Raw genomic sequence first — 22,234 nt, 5'->3', positions numbered from 1 at the left:
CTGGCGCGTTAAAACGGCCTTGAGTTGTCTTTCTCCAGAGGGTTTTTGTTTGACCCTGTGAGACGGTCGGGGATCACTTTCGAAGTGTCGCCCAACCAGACTAGACGCTCACTGAACCCCTGCTCAGAAGTCTTGCTCCAAAGGAAACCCCGAAAAGCAGAGCAGAGAAAGACCAGTCTCGGCCTTCAGGTCAGATAGTGATCGAGAAGCGTTCGGCAAGCTTTGCGCGGCGGGCGTGGAGACGTCTGTGCTCTGTGTTGTGTCGTGTGTAGCAGATAATGCCAGCGTGGACCTCATGAATGTCTAGCGTTTAAAGCCTCTCTCGGTAACTTGTCTGTAAGGAGCACGCAGAGAGCTTGTTTGGCTCTCTAAGCACGGAAACCTGGGCCGCTTCCGACTGTCTTCAGAGGAAGACACAGTGAGGGGCCCTCGGCACGCGCTTCCCGTCGTCGTCAGCATAGGCTGCGCGGGCAGTTTTAAAGTGAGTCCTCTGCTCCTTTCCCACGCACGTGAACCCGCTGATCCTTGACAAATACTCTTATTGTCACCGTGCTGTAATGACGGGACGCGGGAACGAGGATGAGCTGGCTACTGACACAGCACCCTCGCGAAGGTGGACCGTGGATGTGTAAAGGCGAGTGTCATTGTGGTCTCGTTTTGGTTCGAGTTTCCACTGCCTGTCCAGCTCTAGAAAACTAAAACCAGGGGCTCAGTCGGTTGGGCGTCCGACTTCGGCTCTGGTCACGATGTCACAGTTCGTGGGTTTGAGCCCCGCGTCGGGCTCTGGGCTGACAGCTCGGAGCCTGGAGGCTGCTTGGGATTCTGTGTCTCCCCGTTCCCCCTCCCCTCTCTCTCTCTCTACCCTCCTCAGCTCATGCTCCGTCTCAAAAATGAATAAACATTAAAAAAATTAAAAAAAAAAAAAAAAAAACTAAAACCACATTTTGTCAGGCCAGCTGGGTGTGTATCTTTGTGAAGGAACACCGGTCCACCCGGCCGTGTCGCCGGGCAAGCGTTTTTGTTGACTGGCTAACGTCCTAACCGGAGGCAGGGCCTCGCTTGACCAACATAGCGACAGAGCGCCGGGGAGTCAGGGGACTGCCGCGCTGGGCACGCGTTACAGAAAGAACCTTTGCAAAGCCTCCGCCCGCAGCCCCGCTGGGGCTGAGCCAGGTGCGGGTTCGTGTGCGGAGTAGAGGCTTTGTAGCCTCCGTGCCTCTCTCACCGCAGGGTGGCCTGTGTGCCCCCGTCTGCGTCCAGCTGTGACCACAGCGTGCCGCACCTGACGAGGGCCCACCGAGCCGGGCCCGCCCTCGGTCTCCCCTCCCATGATGGCAGAGGCTGCACGGCGGGTCCGCGGACTCCCACCGCGGCACCGACCCGAACGCAGAACCGGGAACCCGGGACCGAGACTCACCTGTGATGCAGCCGGCCACCCCAGCCCAGGCCGGCTCCGCGCAAGCCCTTCTCGTGTCCCTGGGAGGGCTTGTCGGCCGGCCCCGGCGGGTGCACTCCCGGCAGGCTGGAGGTGCGGCCGAGACTCTCCCTCGGGTGGCGGGGATTCTGGCCTCGCTTCCCCCCGTCGAAGAATGCCGGAGCGGTGGTCCTGCAAGGGGACGCCTGCCTGGGGCACGAGGCCGACCGGTCAGAACGCCCGTCATTGCTGCGGACTCGGAGGCACCGCTGGCTTTATAGGCTTCCCAGGGCCGCCCATTGTGCTCTGCTGGACGGCCTCCCGAGGAGGCCGGCGTTAACCATTTTTTTGCCGGCTACTTTTCGCCCACGCCGTGGCAGTGAGCCCAGGCCCACCATGCATTTTTATAGACTTAACTGCTTTTCCTCACCCGCTGATTCGACTTTCTTAAGTTTGAAAGCATCGTTAAGTAGGTTTTGTATACCTTTTAGGTGATGACCCATCGTCACCTACTGGAACTTAAATACTCTTGCTTGTTTTTAAAACTAAACGGTAAATTTCCCGAGCCTACAGAGTAGTGTGCAGATTATACAGAGAATTTAACCTAGGAATTTCACAAAGGCATTTGCAGAAAGAAATTTAAACCTAAGATATAGCAGGTATTTGGGGCAAGCACGTTAGGAAGCAGAGTGGTTTCTCTGCCGTGGGGATGAATCATGTCTCCTCTGTCTCCTTCCCTTTACTCTGGAAACCGCTGGAGTGCACCTGCCCTGCAGGCTCTGTGACCAGCCACGGCCACAGCCCTTGTGTGTGTGTGTGTGGGGTGGGGGGGGGCGCCTCGGTCCCCAGTCCCAGGGCCTGACCGCTCCGTGAGTAGCTGCTGTCTCCCGGCATCCCGGCGGCCTGGAGAGAGGCTGGCAGAGCCGCCCCCGGCCCCAGGCACATTCCCAGGCGCGCGCGTCGGGTCTGGAGGGTCTCTAGGACCTGCGGGCCCTGGCTGCTTGCACCAGCTAATGCGGTTGTCAGGGACATCACGTTTTCGTTGATCTCGTACCTCCCTCTTGGTGGCTTTTTTCTTTTTAAGTCCTTTTGAAGTTGTGAGATTGAAAACTGAGGGCCATCTTTCATATTTCTGAGCGTGAATGAACCAGATGGCAGCAGCTGGCACCGTGGAGGCTGCCGTAGGGGAGAGAGGCTGGTTTCAGGCTGGAAACGGAGGCGTCTGGCGGCCCGCGGGTCGTCGGCACTGGGCGCCCCTCCGGTCACCTGCACGGTGGCGGCTAGCGTGGCCCCCCTTCACGGTCTGTTTTTACAGAGCCTGTTTCAAACGAGGTGGAAGGTGTTTTGAATGATCATAGCTTCACATCTTTCAGATATTTGTTTTGGGAAATATACACGTTTATCAGCAGAGAATGCTGTGTTAAATTTCTTTGGGATAAATCTTTAACACCCAGCGTTCTTTCTGACTTAGGATTGAGCCATGATCCTGATCTGTTAGCTTCTTACAGTTTTGAATGACATCGTGACATCGCGGATGCCATTGTGAGCTGAGACCTACTTCAGCCGGCCGCTCCCTCGCACAATTGCGACGCTGCAAGTGCCCAAGGACACCATTTTGAAAGAAATGAGTCATGAGAAAGTTAAAACTTCTTCTTGAGTTAAAAGTAAATAAATAAAATAAAAACCTAAGCCTTGAAATAGCCAAGACACGTCACATAAAAACAGCTGCGGACTGCTCGCCCCAGCCCGTGGCCTGCTGGCCCGCGGCCCCACTGGGCCCCGTGGCTGGGGAGGACCTCCCGGTAGCTCCGGGGATCCCCTCTGCGCGCCCTGCTGAGTTCACAGCGAGCTGGAGGGCCCTGAGGCCGGCCCGCTGACGCGGACGAGCCTAGGGCTGCCAGGTCTCAGGGCACAAGAGGTGGTCACCTGTTGGCCCTCGCGACTACTTAGCATAAGGGACAGAACCCTGCTTTTAGGGTTTCAGTCCACTGAACCCGAGCTGGCATTTGTGTGGCCAGGGATGAGAGCATCTCGCGGACGTCCTGTAATGCGTGGAGACTTCCTGTGATTTTAAAAATCTCCCCTTACAGAGCGTTCCCACGAGGCTTCATTTGCTAAGCGCTGAGTGTGTTGCATCCACTGGCCCATGTAACCCTCGCCGAGCACCCACTGCTGCCCGCGTGAGAAGCCTGAGCTCAGGCACGGTGGCCTAAGCCTCAGTCTGGCCACTCTGCGGCACAGGGTCCTCACTGGCACACAGCGTGCTTCCCATGTGGCTGGTGCCCTGTAACAAGATTGTCTCAGTGCTGAACTGGACTCGTTTGCAGGTTTTTCTGTCCGTCCCCAGGATGGGATGATAGGGAAACGTCAAAGGAAATCAACTCTGGTCAGCTTTCATTTAGTTAAATTTGCAAATGCGGCTCGGTAACGGGCATGGCGCAGAGCACAGACATGTGTAGTAAAGCCAGGAGGCCTGCCTGGCCGAGGGGACCCCGGGAACCCTCACCCTCATTCCCAGGTGCTCCAGGTCCAGCGCTGTCTGCGTGCGGCGGTCGACCTTCCCCACGTCCCCACCCCTGCTATCCCTGCTCCTCTGTGACAAAGAATTGTGCCCCCACCCGCAGAGGGACCCCTGAGGTGCAACGCAGCACCCCGGAGGGAGGATGCCCAGTTTCTGAATTGCCAGGCCCTGCTTTCTCCCTCTGCGGTCAGCCGCCCCATGACCCTGGGTAACGTGGGGGTGCAGGGGGGCGTGGTTGGAGTTGCGTGATGGTGGACACCCGCCGTCTGTCGTCCTTGTCCTCGGGTGGACTCCTTCCTTCACCAGGCGGCCTGCCTCACCAGACGCCGGCATGGTCCCGGACGGCTGGGCCCCCATTTCCCGTGGCTGCCACAGGGAGAGCGCGTGTCCATCCAAGGGGTTCGCAGGGCAGCCAGCGGGACTCGGCTCACGGTTGGGACCCCGAGCGACGTGGCTGCCAAGCGTCAGAGCCTGTCGTTGGCGGGAAGCACAGCCCGGCAGGTGCGCTACTTGGGGGGGGGAGTTAGCGGGGGGGGGGGGGCAGGCGGGCGACACCGCCCACACTGCTTTTCGTGCATTTTCTCTGCTTAGCCGAGCTGGGGGAAGCCGGGAGCCCCTGCCCGTGCCTGGGCAGTAGGTTTCTTTGAGACACTCACGAAGCCCTTCTGGGTCTCGTCCTCACGAGACCTAACCCTAACCCTAACCCTGAGCACTCAGGCAAGCACCACCTCTGTGAAGACCGAGGCCGCGCCTGGAGCGGTGGGGGCACGAGCGTGGCCGAGGATCGCTGCACATGCTCCCCTTGGGGAAGCCGAGGGGCTCAGTCTGCCGCAGGCTGGCCGGGCGAGGAGTGGGCGGTTAGGAAACACTACAGGCCCGCCTCGAGTCCGCAGACATAGGCCGGGGCCGAGTGTTGGAACCCGGCATTCTGGACGAGCCGGGGGGGGGGCACCCACCAGGCACCCCCTCCCGTTTGAGCTCCATGCCCATGCCCGCGGGAGCGTGCGCGTCGGCACTGCCATCCGTGCGACCCCGGTGGCAGGCAGTCCTGGGCGCTTGCAAAGGTGTGTGTCCAGACCGGGGCGCGCCGAACGGATGCCGTCTGCGCGGAGGCCGTTCCTTAGAGAAAAATCGACGGGAGTCCGCAGACCCACCATGCGGCCTCTTCCGTCAGGGGAAGGGATCGTAGGTGTCCAGGTGCCGGCCGGCCTCCGCGCAGCCTCGCTCCCCACTCACCCTCGGGCACTTTGTGACACCGTGGAGGCGCGGTCCCCATGGTTTCACTGCTGTTGACTCTTTGGACAGCTGGGCCCCTCTCGGCCGTTGCCCGGAGCTCTCTGCACATTTCCTCCAGTCCTTTGAGAGCGAGGTGCCAGCGGCAGCCGGAGCGCAGCGCGTGAGGCTCGCACAGGTTAGGGATGGACAGCGCACACGCGGTTCCGCCTGGGGCCGTCCGCCAGTGGCACGTCCCAGGAGGTCTTGCTGGAGACCTGGGTCGACCTGGCTCGTCAGGGAGAGGCTCAGAGCCGGAGGAAGTGGCTTCCCCCTCCCCCCACCCCTGTCAGCCTCCTGGGTGCACGTCTCACCCCACTGCTGGAAAGCCACGGCTCTGCACGCTGCCTTGCTTCTCTGTGGCTCCTGACCCTTCTCTTGGCTCCGTCCTTGAAAAGCTCCCGTGGTCAGTGTGTCCCGTCTGTCCCCGGATGGGGGGTCAGCGGACAAGACCTGCATGGCACGTGCGACAGCCACCCGTCCCCACGGGGCCTGCTGTTCCTGGGGCACCTTCATGTTCCAGAGGACCGGCTTCCCCACCTCCTCTCCGGTCAAAGCAGGACCTCCTCGTGTCTCAGACGTTGGGCCTCTTTATACGATTTGTTTAAAGAAAGGATCCTACCGCTCGAAAGAAAACGTTTGAGAACCACCGACTGACATTCCTGTGGCTGGGTTCTAAAACTACCCCTTTAGGCCAGAATGCTGAGAAACTCAGTGGGATCAGATTCTCTAGGCCTGGTTTCCGTGTCTGCTGTCCCAGCCCCAGTCAGCCGTTTCTCTGAAGAGCGCCGAACACCCGTGAGCCTCACCCCTCCTTCGGGTCGCAAACTCACAGGCTGTCGGTGTCTGTTACTATGTATTTGTACATTAATTTAGGTCCTTCTGCTTCTGGCCGTGAATGAGTAACGTGAGGGGGCTTGCCATAAACCATCAAAAGCTGGATAAAATAAAAGAATGAGCTGTTTTGAGACGTTGGGACGGTAGGCAGTGCGGGACCGTGGCCTCTGAGGAGGAGGCGAGTGCAGCGAGCCCCTGTTCTCACCCGGGCACCCGTCCGGAGTCAGGAGGGGTTCCTAGCAGCGCAGGATGACCGGACCACGTTGAGGGGACGGGATTGGATTTCTGGAAGCCTGAGGGAGCTGGAATTGGCAGGAGACCGGGCTGGGGAGTGGGGAGCCACGCTGAGAAAGGGCCCCCGAGGTCCGGAGAGCTGAACGTGTCTGCGTGCAGAGTGCAGACAGTTGAGGCCGAGCTAGGAGCACCCAGAGGCCACAAGCTGACCAGCTCCCAGAGTGTGCATCGCGCTGGTCCGTGTCCTAATTCGCTGGTCAGGAGAGAGGTGTTTTTGAGCGTTTACGACAAAGAGGAGAGACGGGGTGCTTGAGTATTTAGGCCCCTCCAGACCTCACTAACAAAGCTTAAACACAGCTCTCCAGAGAATCCCGCAGCTCTACAAGGAGCAAAGTGTCCTCCAGAGTGAACTTCAGTCCTTTTTAAAAGGCGAGCCTGGGGGCGCCTGGCTGGCGCAGTCGGTTAAGCGTCCGACTTCGGCTCAGGTCACGATCTCGCGGTCCGTGAGTTCGAGCCCCGCGTCGGGCTCTGGGCTGATGGCTCAGAGCCTGGAGCCTGTTTCCGATTCTGTGTCTCCCTCTCTCTCTGCCCCTCCCCCGTTCATGCTCTGTCTCTCTCTGTCCCAAAAAATAAATGTTGAAAACAAAAAATTAAAAAAAAAAAAAAAAAAAAAAAGGCGAGCCTGAGTGTGAAGTTCAACACTCAACAAGGGATGTTCACAACGTCCAGCATCCAATCCAGTAAAAAATTATTATATCGCATGGGAAGGAGCGGCCCTCACACGTCAACCGGGATGCCCTTTGTCTTGCTTGAGCCTCCTGCAGGGAGGGAGCGTCTTCCCTTCCAGGGGCTCCCAACTTGCTTGTTCGCCCCCGCCAGCCTCTCCGGACGTGCGGGCGTGGGACTCAGACCTGCCTGCCGTCCACGGCACAGGCCGTGTGGGTGTGCCAGCGCACAGAGGAGCAGAAACGGAAGGGGAGGGGTTGTTTAAGCATGAAGTGTTTTAATGGCATGTTACAGAAGCTCCTTAACCACACGACCCAAATCCTGTTTTTGCAAAGAAGTGGCATCAGCATTGAAGACAGGCTTGCAGATGGCACGCCTTGGCCGTTAGCTTGCAGAGGAACATAAAATATCCCTAAGAGTGGAAGCCATCCAGACAAAGGAGGGTTACTCAGCCCCGGAAAGAAGGGAGCCGCGAAGCCAAGAACGACGCGGAGGCACCTTCGATCCAGGTTACTGCGTGAAGGAAGCCAGTCTGGAGAGGCCGCACCCTGGGTGACCCCAGCCGAGTGGCCTTCTGGGAAAGGCGGGGCCAGGGAGCCGGTAGAGGACGGGTGGGTGCGGGGGGGGGGGGGGGGGTGTTGGGGGTGGGGGAGGGCAGGGGTGGATAGGCAGGGCACGGGAGGGTGTCTTAGGGCGGTGGGTACTCTCTGTGATGCCTTAATGAAGGACATGTGTCAGTATAGGTCTGTCTACACCCCAGGAGTGAGCCCACATGGGAACTGGGACTCTGGGTGACGGTGACGTGTCGATGTAGGTCCATCCCATCCATGTTGTGACAAACGCTCCGTCCGGTGGGGGTGTCACTGCGGGGCGGGTGTGTGGGTATTCCCTCCATTCCCTCTCAGTTCAGTTGCAAACCTAGTAAAATTGCCCTAAACAGTAAAGTTTTGATAAAAAATCAAAGCTCTCTAAGGCATGGGTTTGCTACAACCAGAGAGACACCTTCCCTTTGCCCGTCTCCTTTCTCTGTTCAATCAAGAAAATCTTGGTTTTTGTTTTTGTTTTTTAATCTTTATTTTTGAGACAGAGCGCAAGCGGGGGCGCGGCAAAGAGAGAGGGAGACACAGAATCCCAAGCAGGCTCCAGGCTCCGAGCTGTCGGCACAGAGCCCGACACGGGGCTCGAACTCACGGACTGTGAGATCATGACCCTGAACCGAAGTCGGACGCTTAACCGACGGAGCCACCCAGGCACCCCAACCAGGAAGATCTTAATATAAATGTAGCAAGAATGGTAAATGTACATTTTGGATTGATTAATCATTGAACCTCGTATTTTATGTTTCATATGTTACCAGCCTTTCTGCAAATAATGTCAAATAGAGCGGCGGAGGCTTTAGGCACAGAGCTTTTCGCGGGCCACCCAGAGCTCCTGGCGGTGGGCACCGGCTGCCTGCCAGGCCACAGCGGGGCAGGAAGCGTCTCGTGATGCTTTATCAGCACGCGGGTGACACTCTCAGACTCCGCCGATGGTGGCAAATTTAGAAAGATCAAAGCAAACTTCTTTGCTCTTGGTGCTATTTGCGTGGGCCAAACGCTCTCAGTGTTGAAGGGTAACCAGGTAAGAGCCCTTCAGGGCCAGATTATAACACGGCCATAAATTCTGTCGTTGTCGTCGTCTGACCGGGGTAGGGCTAGAGACCGGTGCCGGCCAGTGGACACGCTAACCGTGGAATCACCCATTAGAATTGAGGACCTGTCAGCCCAGTCGGATGTGTCCGGCCGGCTCCTGCCCTGACACTCACTGCACCCTGGATTCGCAGGGTTTCCTGTCTCTGCAAAGCCTTCGTTTGAGCCAAGCTCTGGAGTGTGTGCGTAAGTGGAGCCAAATGCCAGGAAGCTCGTTCTCCGCGCCTTCAGACGATCCTGTTCCCTACCCGCCAGGCACGCCCCCTCACCGCCCGTCTTGCTCATCTGCTGCATCGCCTCCCCGCCCCCCCACCCTCTTCAGGGACAAGCCGTCCCGGGCCTCTCCCTTCCGGCACGGCCGGGGGAGGCCTGGGTGAGGTGCTCCGGGATGCTGAGCAGGGCCGGCCTGCAGGGCCCGTGGAGGAGGAGGCCGGCCAGGGAAGTCACACGGCTCTCCCCAAACAGGACCCGCTCCGCAGGGCTCGTGAGGAGCTCGTCCCCAGGCGAGCCCCCGTCCCTCTGCAGCGTTAGCCGGGCCTGCCACAGGAGTGCGGGTCCTACGCCGGCCGGCGGGCAGACGCGCTCGGGGAGGTGGCCGGGACCACGCGGGGAGCAGGGGCCGCGTCCCTCCGGGGAGGGGCTGCACACTGGCCAGCCCGAAGCCCGGGCTGACCTTTACAACTTCATACTCGGGCCGGGCAGTCAGCGGGTCTCCCTGGCACAGAGTGGCTTCGTACGGCACCCTGGACGTGCCCGGCGGGGCCACCGGCCCCGGGGAGCTGCAGGAGGCGCGGCCCACCGCGGCAGCCGGGCTCGCTGCAGGCCCGTGGGCACCCTTGGCAGCCGGGCGCAGGCGGGGCGGAGAACCCCGCGGCGGGAACTTGAAGGGCATCGCCAGCCGCACGTACCGTGCATCGAAGTAGCGGATGCAGGCCGCGAAGGAGAGGACGGCACAGCCTGGGTTGCTGGTGGCACTGAGCGAGAGCAGCGTCACCAGCACCTTGGTGACAGCGGGGTCTGGCCGGAACGCACACAGGCCGCCCCGCCAACCTCGGCCCTTTGTGGTCAGGCCGAAGAGCCCGGACGCACGAGGCCACGTAGACGCGCAGGCGCCTGGAGAAACGCTCTGTGCGGCGAAGACGTCTTCCACCGCCGTGGAGACGTGGCTCGGGTGCCGGGTGGTTCCCGTGGGGTCACCGTGGGGTCCCGCCAAGGGCTCGGGGGCTGTGTCTGTAGGAGGGGCCCCCACCAAGGTGAGTGGGCACGGGGATTGGTGTGGCAGCCCCCTTCCCTATGCGGGGCGCCCTGGAGCAGGGGCCTGGGTGCCTGTGACACCGGGCAGGGGTGCAAGGACGTGCCCACAACGCTTTCCAGAAGGCCCCTCGGCCCCTCATCCCCAACGTCAGCAGGACCGTTCTCGGCATGAGAGAAACGCCTTCTCCGAATGAGGTTGCGTCCAAGCCCCGCCCCGAAGCGTGTGCATCAGGGGCCTTGATCCCCCAACGCAGCTGGAGGACCCGGTTCGGAGCCCCGCCAGCGAATCGCGCTCACTTCAGCCGGGGCTCTGCCTCGTGGCGGAACGGCCGCAGTCCATACGGTCGTGAACCACGTCGTCCGGTTTCCGGACCCAGAAAAATTCTGACGGACTCTGGCCTGTCTGAGGGGACCGTGCTCGCAGCGCCCCCCGTAGAGACTGAAACGTGGCGCGCCCTGGCCGCTGCCCCCAGGGCCCCGGGGGGGCCCTTGCGCTCGAGGCCGGGAGCTGTCTTACTGCCGCAGGGCTGTGAAGTCCTGAGTCGGGGCTTTAAGTGACAGTGCCGTCAGGCTCGCAGCCTTCCCAGCCGGTCCTTTGTCACAGAAATAATTCTGTTTCCGTGGACGTGTGTGCTCCCCGTTAAACTTTAGCTAAATAGCAGGTGAGGCTGCTCACTCTTCGAAGGAAGGCGAAGGAATAAAACCGGGAAGTTGATGTTAATGGAAGGCTCCCGGGCCCCATCGCCAGCTGTCATTTTCTCTGCATGGCGCCCTGAGGGCCCGGCTGGCAGAGCCATGCGGTGTGGCCACCCTCGGCCAGCACGTGATTCAGAAGTAGAGCGCGCAGGTGAACGGCCTTTCCTCCCGCCACACGAGGGTGGTCTGAATAACACCCCGTTTACTAGACTCGCAGGTTGTCTCGCGCGGCGTCTTCGCGCACGCAGACTCCTTGCGGACTCTCCTTCTTGCCCCCTGACGCCCCCCGGCGCCTCACCTGTGTGACAGCTGTGGGGTGCACCGTCCGGGGGCTGGTGGGGACGCCTCGTGCGCTCGCTTGATGTGGCGCACGGACAGCTCTGCCCGCGGACTGACCCTGCTCTGACCGCTGCTCCGCACCCCACCTCGGCGCCCCGGCTCCGCACCCCTGCTCCTCGCCCCACCTGTGCACCCCTGCTCCGTGTCCCTGCTCCACACCCCTCCCCTGCACCCCTGCTCCGCACCCCACCTCCACACCCCTGCTCTGCGCCCCACCTCCGCACCCCTGCTCCGTGTCCCTGCTCTGCACCCCTCCCCTGCACCTCACCTCCGCACCCCATCTCCGCACCCCACCTCCGCATCCCTGCTCCGCACCCCACCCTGACGCGACGTGAGCGCACATGTTCCCCAGGCGCCCATCTGGCCGGCTTTGTCCAAGAGACACAGTAAATCATGATGTTGTCCATTGCTGCTGCTTATGGTGATGAGTGATTCCCGGGCCGCTGAGGGACCTCACAATTAAGAATAGTGGCCGGACTGAGAGGAAGTGATTCGGCATGTTAATCTTTAATTAAGGCAAATTGGAAAGCACATCCTGTGAACATTGACCACAGGTCGGGAAACCGCATTAGGCTGTCCCCGTGTCCGATCCCTGCAGCTGACCAGTGTTCTGGGCACTTTCTGGGGCGAAGGGTATCGTCTTTGCCGGTGGTTTGGGGGGCATTCATTGTCAGAGGCCCCCTGGCTTGTGCCAGTGCACTCTGTCATCTGATTTGGTGGCCGGGCTCTGGGTCACCCAGCCAGGAGGACGGAGGCCTTGAGAGCTCGTCCCAGGCTCGTCAGCCTGTCGACTGCTTCTCGCCTCGCCCTGCGCTTTTCTCCAGAAGCAGGGGGCCTTCCTTGGGGCCGAGGGGGCTCCAGCCTCACCGTGTCGTCCGCGTGGCGGGGCCATGTGCCGGCCTCCACGCTTGCTCACGTCTGTAGACCACCCGCCTGCTCGCCAGGCTCCAGGACAGCCCCTTCCCAGGCAGGGGGACATTCAAGGAAAGGAAGGCCCCAGTGTGTCCCAGCAGCACACAAAGCAGGGTGCTGTCCCCCCCCCCCCCCCCCCCGCCCAAGCTCTGTCTCCTGGGTTTAACTGAGGTTTGCCAGCTCTGGTCCTTGGGCCCCAAGGCTGTGTGGGCAAAGGGTGCGGTTCTGGCACCTCTTTGTGCCTTCGGAATTGGGCCCAGGGGTGAGGCGTCCCGGCAGGTGACAAGGCCGGCTGTTGGTGAGGCCAGCCTGGGCGGGGCTGCCAGGCTCTCTCAGGTTGGCTCCTTCTGGGCCCAGGAGCGCGGAGCCCTCTCCGGGCGGTGCACCTGCTGCCCACGGCCCCGCCCACCTTGTCTCTCCGCTGACAAGGAAGAGACCGAGGGGCCGAGGCTGCCACCAGGGGCCGGGCTGCTTGCCTCCTCTCTCCTCAGGGCCACCTTTGGGTCATGTTTGGAAAGAGAACACGGAAACGTGGAGGACGGCTTCTCGCGAGATGTCCGTGATTCCTGCTCTCCCGCTGCTCTCGCACTCGCGTCCCTGGCTCTCAGCTCTTCCCTACGGCTTCTTTTGGGCCCTGCTGTCCTCCTCCCACCCCCTCCCCCCGCTTCCTGTTCCCCCCAGAGGGGCGGAGGGCAGTGGGCAGAGAAGACACCGAGGTGGGCTCCCCAGAGTCAGGGCCTTCACTGGCGCCGTTGGGACGTCCCGAGTGTTGGAAGCACTTACGACGATTTCCTCAAACTCGACAGTTTTCCACAGGAGGTAGGGACGCGGCAAATCCTACTTCACGGCACAGGTGACTAAGCCACAGAGCAACGGAGTCATTTCTTCGGTCACCCGGGAACTTAAAGCACCAAGGCCTGACCCTGGACGTGCGACCCGAGACCCTGTACGTTTTCAAAATTGACGTTCGATAAAAATCACTTCTTGGGCGTATACTCCGGGCGCGTCTAGTCACACACTCACCACCACATAGGGTCCCAATAGTTCCCTCCCCCTCAATGCCTCGGGGCCGTTTGGCGGTCAGCCCTTCCCTACACCGAACCCCCGGGCACCATCGCTCTGTGGTCTGCTCCTATCGTGTGGACTTTTCCAGAATCCTCGTGCCTCGGGCACTTTCTCCCTCGTGATGCTGTGATGCCGTGGTGCCGGGTCAGAGGTCATTGCTGTTAGATGCTGGGCAGTTCGGCCGCTCAGAGGGGTGGTTTGTGCGTCCGCCACTCCAGGGACGTTTGGGTTAATTCCAGGATTTGGCTGTCACAGCTGCTTTACGGTTTTTATACACGAACGTACATTTTTACAGGCAAGCGTAGTACTTTTTCCCCTTGGGTGGATACTTATAAGCGGGAACGCGAGGTTTTCTTGTTTGTCGTTAAATTTTCCGTTTGATAAATGTGACGTTACGCGCTGCAAAGACGAGGCGTATGGTGTGTTCCTGTGAGGAGACTCCCGCCGTGCTGGTGTTGGCGAGGCCTCCCGTCATCCCTTCTGCGGTCGTCAGCTGTGCGCTGGGTCTCTGTCGCCTTTGTTGCCTTTGTCGCCTCCCGTTCACGTGTGTGTCCTTACACGTCATTCGTTTTGCTCCCGCCCCCCTCCCTCCATAACCACCGTCTCCCTGGTTTTTTTCATTCAAAAAGTTTATTTCAAAAGACAGAGAAGCGTGTGAGCAGGGCAGGGGCAGGGGCAGGAAGAGGGAGAGAGAATCCCACGCAGGCTCCCCCCAGCCCTGGGCTCCACCACAAGCCCTGAGACCGTGACCTGAGCCCAAACCGGCACTCTGAGCCACCCAGGTCCCTGCCGTTTTTCACAGTAGGTTTAACCTCCCTAGCTTCCACGTGCGTGTGAGTCACGCGGGGCTTGTCCTCTGATTTGCCTCGCTGAGCGTGGCGCGCGGCCGGTCCGCGTGCCGGTCCCCGTCACGGGTGGATGCCGTCCCACTGTGCGCGTGCCCCGTGTCTTCCTGCGCCGTGCACCTGTCGATGCGCTCGGGCTGTTTCTGACCCGCCGTGAGGCCGCCCGCGCCGGTCCGCGAGGCCGTGCTGTTTTGCTTCCCTGCCAGAGTGCTAAAGCCCAGATCTTACCTGAGACTCCGAGTTCCCTGGAGACGAGCCGACCCTCCAGGACCGCCCGTGCTTCGTTCCAGTGCCAGTTTGGGGCTGAGAACCAGGGCTTCTGGGGTCCTTTTCTGAGCCACGAGGAAGGGCTGCCAAGGTCCAGCTCCAGGGTCCCCGGGGGGCTGGCCAAGGCCAGAGCCTTGAGGGTTTTGTGTCCTTTACAGAAGCTCGTGGCTGTGGCTCCTCGGATAGTCTTCCGGGATGGGAGGAGGGTTGGTGCGCGGGGCTCCCTCGTCCTCCCGGAGCGGGGCTCTGGCCGCTGGTGCAGCCTGTGCTCCCCCGGGCCGTCCCCCTGCGGCCGCCTCCGCCCCCCTGGCTGCATCGCTCGGGACCCGCGTGCCGTGGTCGAGTCTCCCTCCCGTCCCTGGGGGCCGCGCTGGGCGCACTTGGGTCCCCGCTTCTGCGTGGTCCTCGTCGTCCCCCCCGGATGAGCAGTGGCTCCAGGGCTGTGAGCCCGCTGCGGACCTCTGCCTGGTCTCTGGGTTTTCGCTGTCGTGTTTGTGTTTTTGCTGGGTCCTTTCCAGTCCTGTGCCCGTCTCACAGGTGATCTGGGAAGGTCACAAGCTGCTTCTCTGTGTGGAAAGAGCATAAGCCTTTGAGGTCAGATGGGGGTGCGCTGCGTCTCCTGGGGGGAGGTGTGTGCACGTGTGCACGTAAGCGTGTCCCCTGGAGGCAACGTCCCGGGTGATTCCGCTGTGCTCTCAGCCCGGCTGGCCAGCGGGCGTACACCACCCCCTCGATGCCCCGCGTCCCCGTGCCTGCAGCCCCGTGGGTCCCACATTTGAACCTTCGGGCACTCGTCACTCGGGGCGCCACCGTCTCCGGGCGCCGTGGCGTCTCCACCAGCTCGTGGCGTGGGAGGCGGTGTCCCGAGGCGCCAAGCTCTTCTCCCCCGTGGCCAGCTCCTCCCTCCCTGGCTCCCGCGCTCCCTCTGGCGGGCCTTGGCTTCTTTAGCGCCTTCTGGTCTCGGCTGCATAAATGTTTCCATCCCAGTCTCCTGTGCTCCCTGCAGACTGGGAGCCCTGGGGCCCGATGAGTCACCGTGCAGCCCATGCGTGGCCAGGCCCTGCGCCGTCCAGCCCGGCCTGCTTGACGGAGGGGTGGCGTGGCGGGTGTGAGCTTCTGTGGACCCGTGGGCTGGGACGGGAACACGAGGGGCGGTGTGGCTGCTGGCCCACACCCTTCTGTGGGGACCTGCTGCCGGGCAGCCCCCTCGTCCCCATCCTGGTCGCCTGAAGACGCCAATTCCTGAACTGTCCGGGATGTTGCCTGCGGCCTGTGGGGAAAGTAACCTCCTTAAAAGGTAAAGAGTGAAGGCTTCTTTTCGTTTTCCTCCATGTGAGTCTCCTGAGACCTTCTTCGTCTCTCCCGGACACACTTGATGTGCACACGTGCGGACACCTGCCTCCGGGAGACACACGCGGGCGCACCCCCCCCCCCCCCGCCCCGGGACGCAGCTCATGCCCCTCTGACCTGGAGGGAGCACCCGCTCTAACACAGCGGACGGACGCCCCGTCTCGCCTCTGTCCCCGCAGCCTTCGTGGGCACCTCTGTGTCCCTGCGCAGCTGGGAGGCCAGACCACACCTGCGGAAGGGCTTGCCCCTCCTGGGAGGGCAGGCCTGGCTCTGGGCGCTCCTGTGATCTCTCTCTGACCCTGGGCACGCTTCCCCGGGGTCCCCTGGGCTCTGCAGCAGCGGGCTGGCAGAGGCACAGTGAGTGGAGGGCCCCATCCTGGAAAGGCCCATCCTTTTTCAGTCCCCTGTGAGAAGCTTCCCCACCCCTACCCCCGGTCCGAATGGTTCTCAGGGCAGAGACGACGGGGATCTCCCAGCTTAGGGGCACTCGTTTGTGTCCACCGGAAGCCCCGGGGGCCTCGCGTTTGCCGGCACTTTCCATCTAGCGTGCCGAGGACAGCCTCTCCTCCCCAAAGCTGAGCCTGGGAGAGCTGGTTTTGCAAACCCACCCGTGGTTTGGAGACGCACCCTCCATCCACGTGGCCCTGGCGGCTGGGCGCCGTGGCCCTGCCCTCGTGGGCCATCAGGGCCGTAGCTCGAGAGAACCTATAGCTGGAGCCCGGTTGGACAGGGCTGGTGGCCCCGTGAGTGAGACCGTGAGCCCCACAGAGCATCGCAGCAGAGGGCACTGCGCGGCCTGCTGCGGGGTCTGGGGCTGGCTGGGTGATCTGGAGGAGGGTGGGCGAGGGAGGAGGCGCCCGTTTTGACCAGATGGGAGGGTGTTGGTGTTCCGCGACCTTACGCTGTCTGCTTCCTGCCCGTCCCAGGACCACGTCGGATGCTGGCTTTCAGGGTGCGTGTCGCCTTGTTAGGGCCAGACTGGCCATCAGACTCTTATTTCTGTCCTCCCCAACGTGGCCACTGCAGTGTCCTGTGTCCTGGACCGCAGTGGGGGACCCTCGGCACCTCATAGCCAGCCAGCCGCCTGGTGACGGGGTGCTGGGGCCACTGTGCAGCCCTGCACACCTCTCCCCTGCAGTCTCTGCTCTGCCGTCACTACCTTTCACGTCCGGCCCGGCCCTCTGCTGCCCTGACCCTCCTCGGGCTCCCGGCCGAGCCTGACTGGGAGCCGCCTGCCCCCTCAGGGTCCCGCACGGGACCCAGCCCTGTCCCCAGAGGTCGGAGGCTCGGCCCCTGGGCTTCCGTCATCGCCCTGTCCCAGCAGCAGGGGAACAGTGGCGCTCTGTGGGCTGGGAGGCCCAGCTTTTCGCACCGTGGCTCTGTGATCTTGGACAAAGTGATCAGCCCGTGCGTGTACATCACCACCCAGCATCTTTATGAGGATTTTGTCAGATGGGGTGGTGTGTGGGGGCGCCCGGTTCCCTCCCGCTTACGGAGAGGATTCAGCTGGTGGGGGGACCCTTTCCTTCCACACCACATTGAGTGTCACCTGAACACAAAGCCCGCTTTGTGCGGAAGCCTGGCCGCCCTTGCTCGCGTTGAAAACTTGAACCTCCCTTCCCAGGCCTCTGGGTAGAAACGCTGCCAGGTCTGGGCTCCCAGCTCCTCCCGACCACAGTCGCGGAAAGAGCCCCCGCCCCCCCGCCCCCGATTCGTGCCCCATGAAACATACACGTGCCAGATGTGGCTGCTGGAAGGCATACACTGTGCTCTGCCAGACCGAACCTTCTCCGTGTTCGTGCCCCCGCGCTAGCCACGCCTCTGGCGGCTTCAGTCTGCATCCAGATGTGTGTGTTGCCCGTGGACAAGCCTTTCCGGTTCTGTCTTCGGGACCCAGCGCTGGAGCCACTGATCATCTTTTTTGAACGAGGAAGCCCTGAGCGGTCTGTTCAGTCACTTCCAGGCTGAAAGTCTAGGAAAATGAACTCCGTTTTTTTTTTTACTGGAGCCAATCTACAGTATAAAGAAACCTGAGTTTTCAGAGTGAAACGTCGCTCAGCCGTGAAATCGCCCGTCCCCCGGCCAGCGGCTGAGCGGGTGGTGGGGAAGCAGACGGAGGCAGGGAAAGAAAAGGAAGCCCAGAGGGTCGGCGGCTGACTGCCAGGGCCTGTGAGCTGTGCATGCGGCTCCTGTCCGTCTCCGGTCCTCCCCTCTCCACGAGCTCCCTTGCTGGCAGCGGCCGGGCAGAGACCTCCAGTTCTGTAAGGAGGACAGGGATTCAGTCTTAGGTCATTCCAGCCACACAGGCTGCACTGGGAACAGCATATGCTTTGGCCGCGTGACCCAGACAGGTTCAAGTCGGCCTACATACAGAGTCACCGGTGTGGCGGCCGGAACAAGTAACGCGTGTGCCTCCCAGCGACTGTGGGCACCCAGCGGATTCCACACGCTAAACAGTCCCTCCCAGAAAGCGGGCAGCGTCTGCAGCTTGAAATAGGACCTAAAACCCCACCCGTAATACAGAAGAAGCGCTCACAACCTGTCTAGCCGAGGGAAAGTCCCCCGAAACCTTCCCTTGAGAGCACTCGGCCCCAGGGCCCGCGTTGGCACCACCCAGGCCGGGGCTTGGGGCTCTGCCCTCTGCCCCCCGACAATGGGGTGTGGGCGTCAGGCAGCCGGAGTCCTGAACACAGAGGCGGACTGATCCCTTATTGCCCTGCGGGCCTATGCCTAGAGCCTCCCTCGGGGTCAGGCAGAGTCAGGGTGCTGTCGCCTAAAGGGCGCTGGTCACCTGTGGCCTGGCAAGGCTGGGCACGGGGCAGGTGCGAGTTTTGGAGGGAGGATGGGGTCAGCACGGAGAGTCAGGAAGTGGCCTGGGGGTCCCCAAATTCCTGAAGGAGGGGGCCTGCCTCAAGGAAGTAAGAGCTGAGACACGGGTTTGGACACGTGGCTTCCCTGAGCCAGCACCGGCGGGAGACGTGACGTGTGGAGCCCTCTGCATGTCTCCCCCGCCAGGTGTCTGCGTCCCTTATGCAGCTGGGGGACTTCCTCTGCAGCGCCCTGCCTGCTGGGGTCACTGATGGCATCCAAGGGCCACGTGAGCTCTGTGTGAAACCCACAGAAGCTCCAGAGAGGCGAAGGACGCCCCCGGGAGCCCCGCGCCAGCAAGGCTGGGGCTGGAGAGTGTTTTCTTTGAAGGTCTCTCACAACGTGTGGCCCCCACGGCAGTGTTGTTGCTGGCGAGCAGCTGACAAGGAACCGGCCTGGGGCCTCTGTTCCCAGAGCCTGGGGTCTGAGGAGCTGTTTTGGAGTGGGGGAGCCTCCCAGAGGTTTGAGGACCACTGAAAGGGGCTGACCTCCCCTAGAGATGGGAGACCTGGGGCCCGGAAGAGGGGGCTGGGCCACTGCCAGTCTCAGGCCTGCATTCTCTGGGCTCCCAGGGTGACGAGGTGCCTTGTCATTAGATCCCCGTGGCCACCAGCCCCCTAGTCCCTGACGAGCGTGCGTGGCCGGTAGGGAAGAAAGGCCTCCAGCCCCTGGTGCACAGGCGAGCAGAGGAGCCCTGGGCTACGGCAGGGCCAGGCGTGCCTCCCTCGGCCCCCTGTGCGGGCGCTCGGGGGTCCGGAGCCCCTGTGTGTGACCCCAGCAGGGTCTCCAGGTTCCGAGTCCCCGTGTGCAGCCCCAGGCCTCCCCCGCCACCCTGCTTCCTGTCGTGAGTAGGTTTACAGAGCTTCCCACAGCTATTGGAAGGATGCCTGGGGATGACGCGGCCGGTGGGTGGGCACTGCCCCCAGAAAGGGCCCCTCCTGTGGACGGTGTCGTGGGGCGACGTTCTCGTCAGTGGAATCTGGGCCCCCCCTCCTTAGGCGAGAGTGAGCTCCCGGGGGGCAGTACCCGTTTCTGTCGTACGCTTTGGGGGCATCCTGCCTCCTGCGCCCATGAGCTTGGGCCTTGGCGGTCTCTTCCTCCGAGAGCCCTGAGTTAGCAAGATAGCCTTCCCTGTGAACTCCCCCAGCCTCGTGGGGGAATTTCTGAGCTACTGGACGAGCGACAGGCCTGGCTGGCCACCCGCCCCCTTCCCACCCCGACCTCCTGTCTTCCTTAAGCTGACAAAACCACGGTCCTCCCCAGCTGCTGCCACTGGGAGGGCCGGTGTGTGGTTTGGCTCCTGCCTGCGGTGCCCTCGGTGCCCTCGCTCTGTGCCGTGGCCCCCGCTGGCAGACAGGCAGCGTCCTCCTCCGGCCTGCATGGGCTGCTGCCTCCGCTCTCTGGGGTGCCTTCCCCACTCACCCTGGCCCCCTACCTGCCCAGGCTTCAGCCGAGCCGGCCGTGGGCCAGTGGACGAAACACAGGACAAGCGTGGCTGCTAAAAGAACCACGGAGACTTACATCCTGAGTCCTTGGTCCCGAGTGGAGGGGAGAGCCTGAAGCCTTGACATTGGGGGTGTCAGGCCGGCTGCTTAGCCCCCAGGACTCTGTCCCCTCCTGTAAATTGGCAGTAATTACAGCATTGCCCCTCGGGGTCTTGGAGGGCTAAATGAGCTAGCACACCGGGACGTGGGGGGGCCCAGGACAGTCGGCAAAGCCAGGTTTCTGCCACGAGCCGGGACCCTCACAGAGACGAGGCCCTGCGTGTGTCTGAGGTGGGCCAGCCTCTGCGGCCCGGCCTGGCCTGTCCCCCTGTCCAGCCCGCTGTCCGTCTACCGCTCGGAAGCCCCAGCACCCTCCTGCTGAGGGTCTTGAGACTCGGCCTGCCTTCTTGTCACATCCTGGCTCTGCGTGTCTGTGGACCCGCTTGGGATCCCCGCTTGGGATCGTCTGTGCCCCGAGGCCCCGGCCCCGAATCAGGGTTGAGATGCAGGAAGACACGGCTCCCGGGACGGGGCGCTGGGCCGCCTCACCCCCGGGCCTGCCGCCGCCTCGTGCGGCCACGTGCCCTCGGTGCCACGTGCGGGGCCAGGCAAAGGCGGTTTCCTGGCAGGCGCTGGCGAGGAGGTAAAAGTGTCCGAGCTCTGCATACACGAAGCGCACACGGGCCCTGGAGATGGGCGAGAGCGTGGAGGGGATGCCCTTGGCCCTACGCCCTCCCCTGCCCACGGGGCCGGCCAGTGGGTGGGTTGTCCCCCTGGAGCGGGAACTCACAGTGCAGGCTGCGGCCCAGCGTCCCCGTCCCCGATTCGCGGTGCGCATCGCTGGCCCCGTGTTGGGAAGGCGGCAGCTCGTCCCGGGACCGGCGACTCTCTGTCACCCACCCCCGTCTCCCAGGGCGCACGGTTGGGTGTTGTTCTTGCACATGAGGACACGTTCTCTGCGGGAGGGACGTCTGCCCTCGGCTTTGCCCACGGCGGGGGTTGCGGACGTCACCGTGCTGTCCCTCGCGGCCTCCACAGGTGGCCTTCCCCCGTGCAGAACGGGCACACCCGTGTTCACGGCAGCCCCCCCCGACAGCAGCCACAGGCGGAGGCAGCCCCGTGCATGTCGATGTGTGTCGCACGAGGGGATGCAGTTACTCGGCCGTGAGGAGTGGCGTTCGGATACCAGCCCGAAGACGGGGGGGGGGGGGGCTGTACAGACGCGGCGCTGGGTGGGAGGAGCCACGTGCCGCGTGAGTCCACCGCCGTGGGTGTTGGGGGAGGGAAGCAGGTCCCTAGAGACGAAGACGAGTGGCTGCCCGGGGGAGTCACCTCTTCTGTCGCTTCCCGTAATACCAGCACTAACGACCCCTTTGTCTTGACTCTTGTCACTAAGACACCTTTCCGTGTTTGGGAATGGATTACTTGAGGCAAACGCCGCAGGCCTCCGCTGTTCTTAGATGCGCGGACCTTGCAGCCGCCCCCTCAGACGGCTTCCTCCTGCCTGACGGCAGCCGATCCCCGTTCCCCGGGCTCTGTCCCCCTTTGCTCTGTCGTCGTCCTGCTGCTGTCCAGTCAGCAAGCGGAGGAGAGGGTGGGCCGACTATGGACTGACGCCTCCGTTCCAGCCCAGGCCGCGGCCTGGGAGCGAGCCCTGCAGACGTGTGGGCCGGCGTCTAGGGCTGGCCTGTCGCCAAGGCGGCTGGCCTGCTGGCTACCTCCTGATTTGTCTCCCGGCTCGTGTGGCCTCCGTCACCCGTGGAATCTCACAGCAGACCCATAGCACTAAGTAACGGGGCTTTTTCAGACACTGGGGGATCTAGGCTTTGTGGACACATCTCTCAGAGGAAAACCGTATCTGGGTTATTGTGGCTCCGACCTGCCTTCCCGTCGCAGTGCACGGGCCGCTGGCCGTGTTTGCCCGGCTCTCCCCTTGCGGATGGGGCGCTGCGGGTGGGGAGGTGAAAGGCGTCGGCCGAGGCCGGGAGGGGTGCGGGCTCTGTGCTCCTGGGGGGGGGCAGGCGGGGCACAACGTGCAGGGGCCTGCGGGAGCAGGCGCTTTGCAAGAGCATTGTTCACACCCTGTGGAACCGTGGGTCGTCACAGAAGCATCTCCTTGACCCCCTCAGCAAGTGGAGGGACTCGAGGGGCAGGCCCTGTCTGTCTGCGCTGCTGTTCGGGCAGGTGTCCGTCCACCGTCCTGACAGTGCACCCGGGCAGGGATTCACCGCGACGGCCTTTCCTTCCTGGCCCGCAGGTCCCGCTGCCTGAAAGTCGCCGTGTAGCGTGGGCCACGCTGCGGCAGCTGCTGGCTTCTAGGAGAGGCCGCTGTACGTCACCCGTGTCTCAGCTCCCGCGAGGCCCGGCCCCTGTCCGGTGCCGCTAGTCGTATGACTGCACGACCTGGGAAGTCAGAGGGATATTGAGCCACATGTGACCCGGCAGGAGGGTCACGGGAACTC

The 22,234-nt window shown here is 62.5% G+C and overlaps 2 protein-coding genes across 2 annotated transcripts in view; one reads left to right on the top strand and one right to left on the bottom strand.

Moving 5' to 3' along the window:
* The window catches only part of CHLSN (cholesin), a 101,891-nt gene that overhangs the window by 31,717 nt on the left and 47,940 nt on the right, over positions 1-22,234 (top strand). The gene's annotated exons all lie outside the window — the stretch shown is intronic.
* On the bottom strand, positions 9,011-14,386 carry LOC147572840 (uncharacterized). The gene is given in 5 exon segments (XM_086691955.1): positions 9,011-9,285; positions 9,288-9,338; positions 9,341-9,983; positions 13,824-14,002; positions 14,065-14,386. Coding segments are annotated over 5 exon segments (1,470 nt in total).

This window comes from Puma concolor, chromosome E3 (genome assembly GCF_028749965.1).
Source record: "Puma concolor isolate L17-30 chromosome E3, mPumCon1.1.hap2, whole genome shotgun sequence".
NCBI lineage: Eukaryota > Metazoa > Chordata > Mammalia > Carnivora > Felidae > Puma > Puma concolor.
Note: the sequence above shows the minus strand (reverse complement) of the source record. Positions and strands in the feature narration are given on the sequence as shown.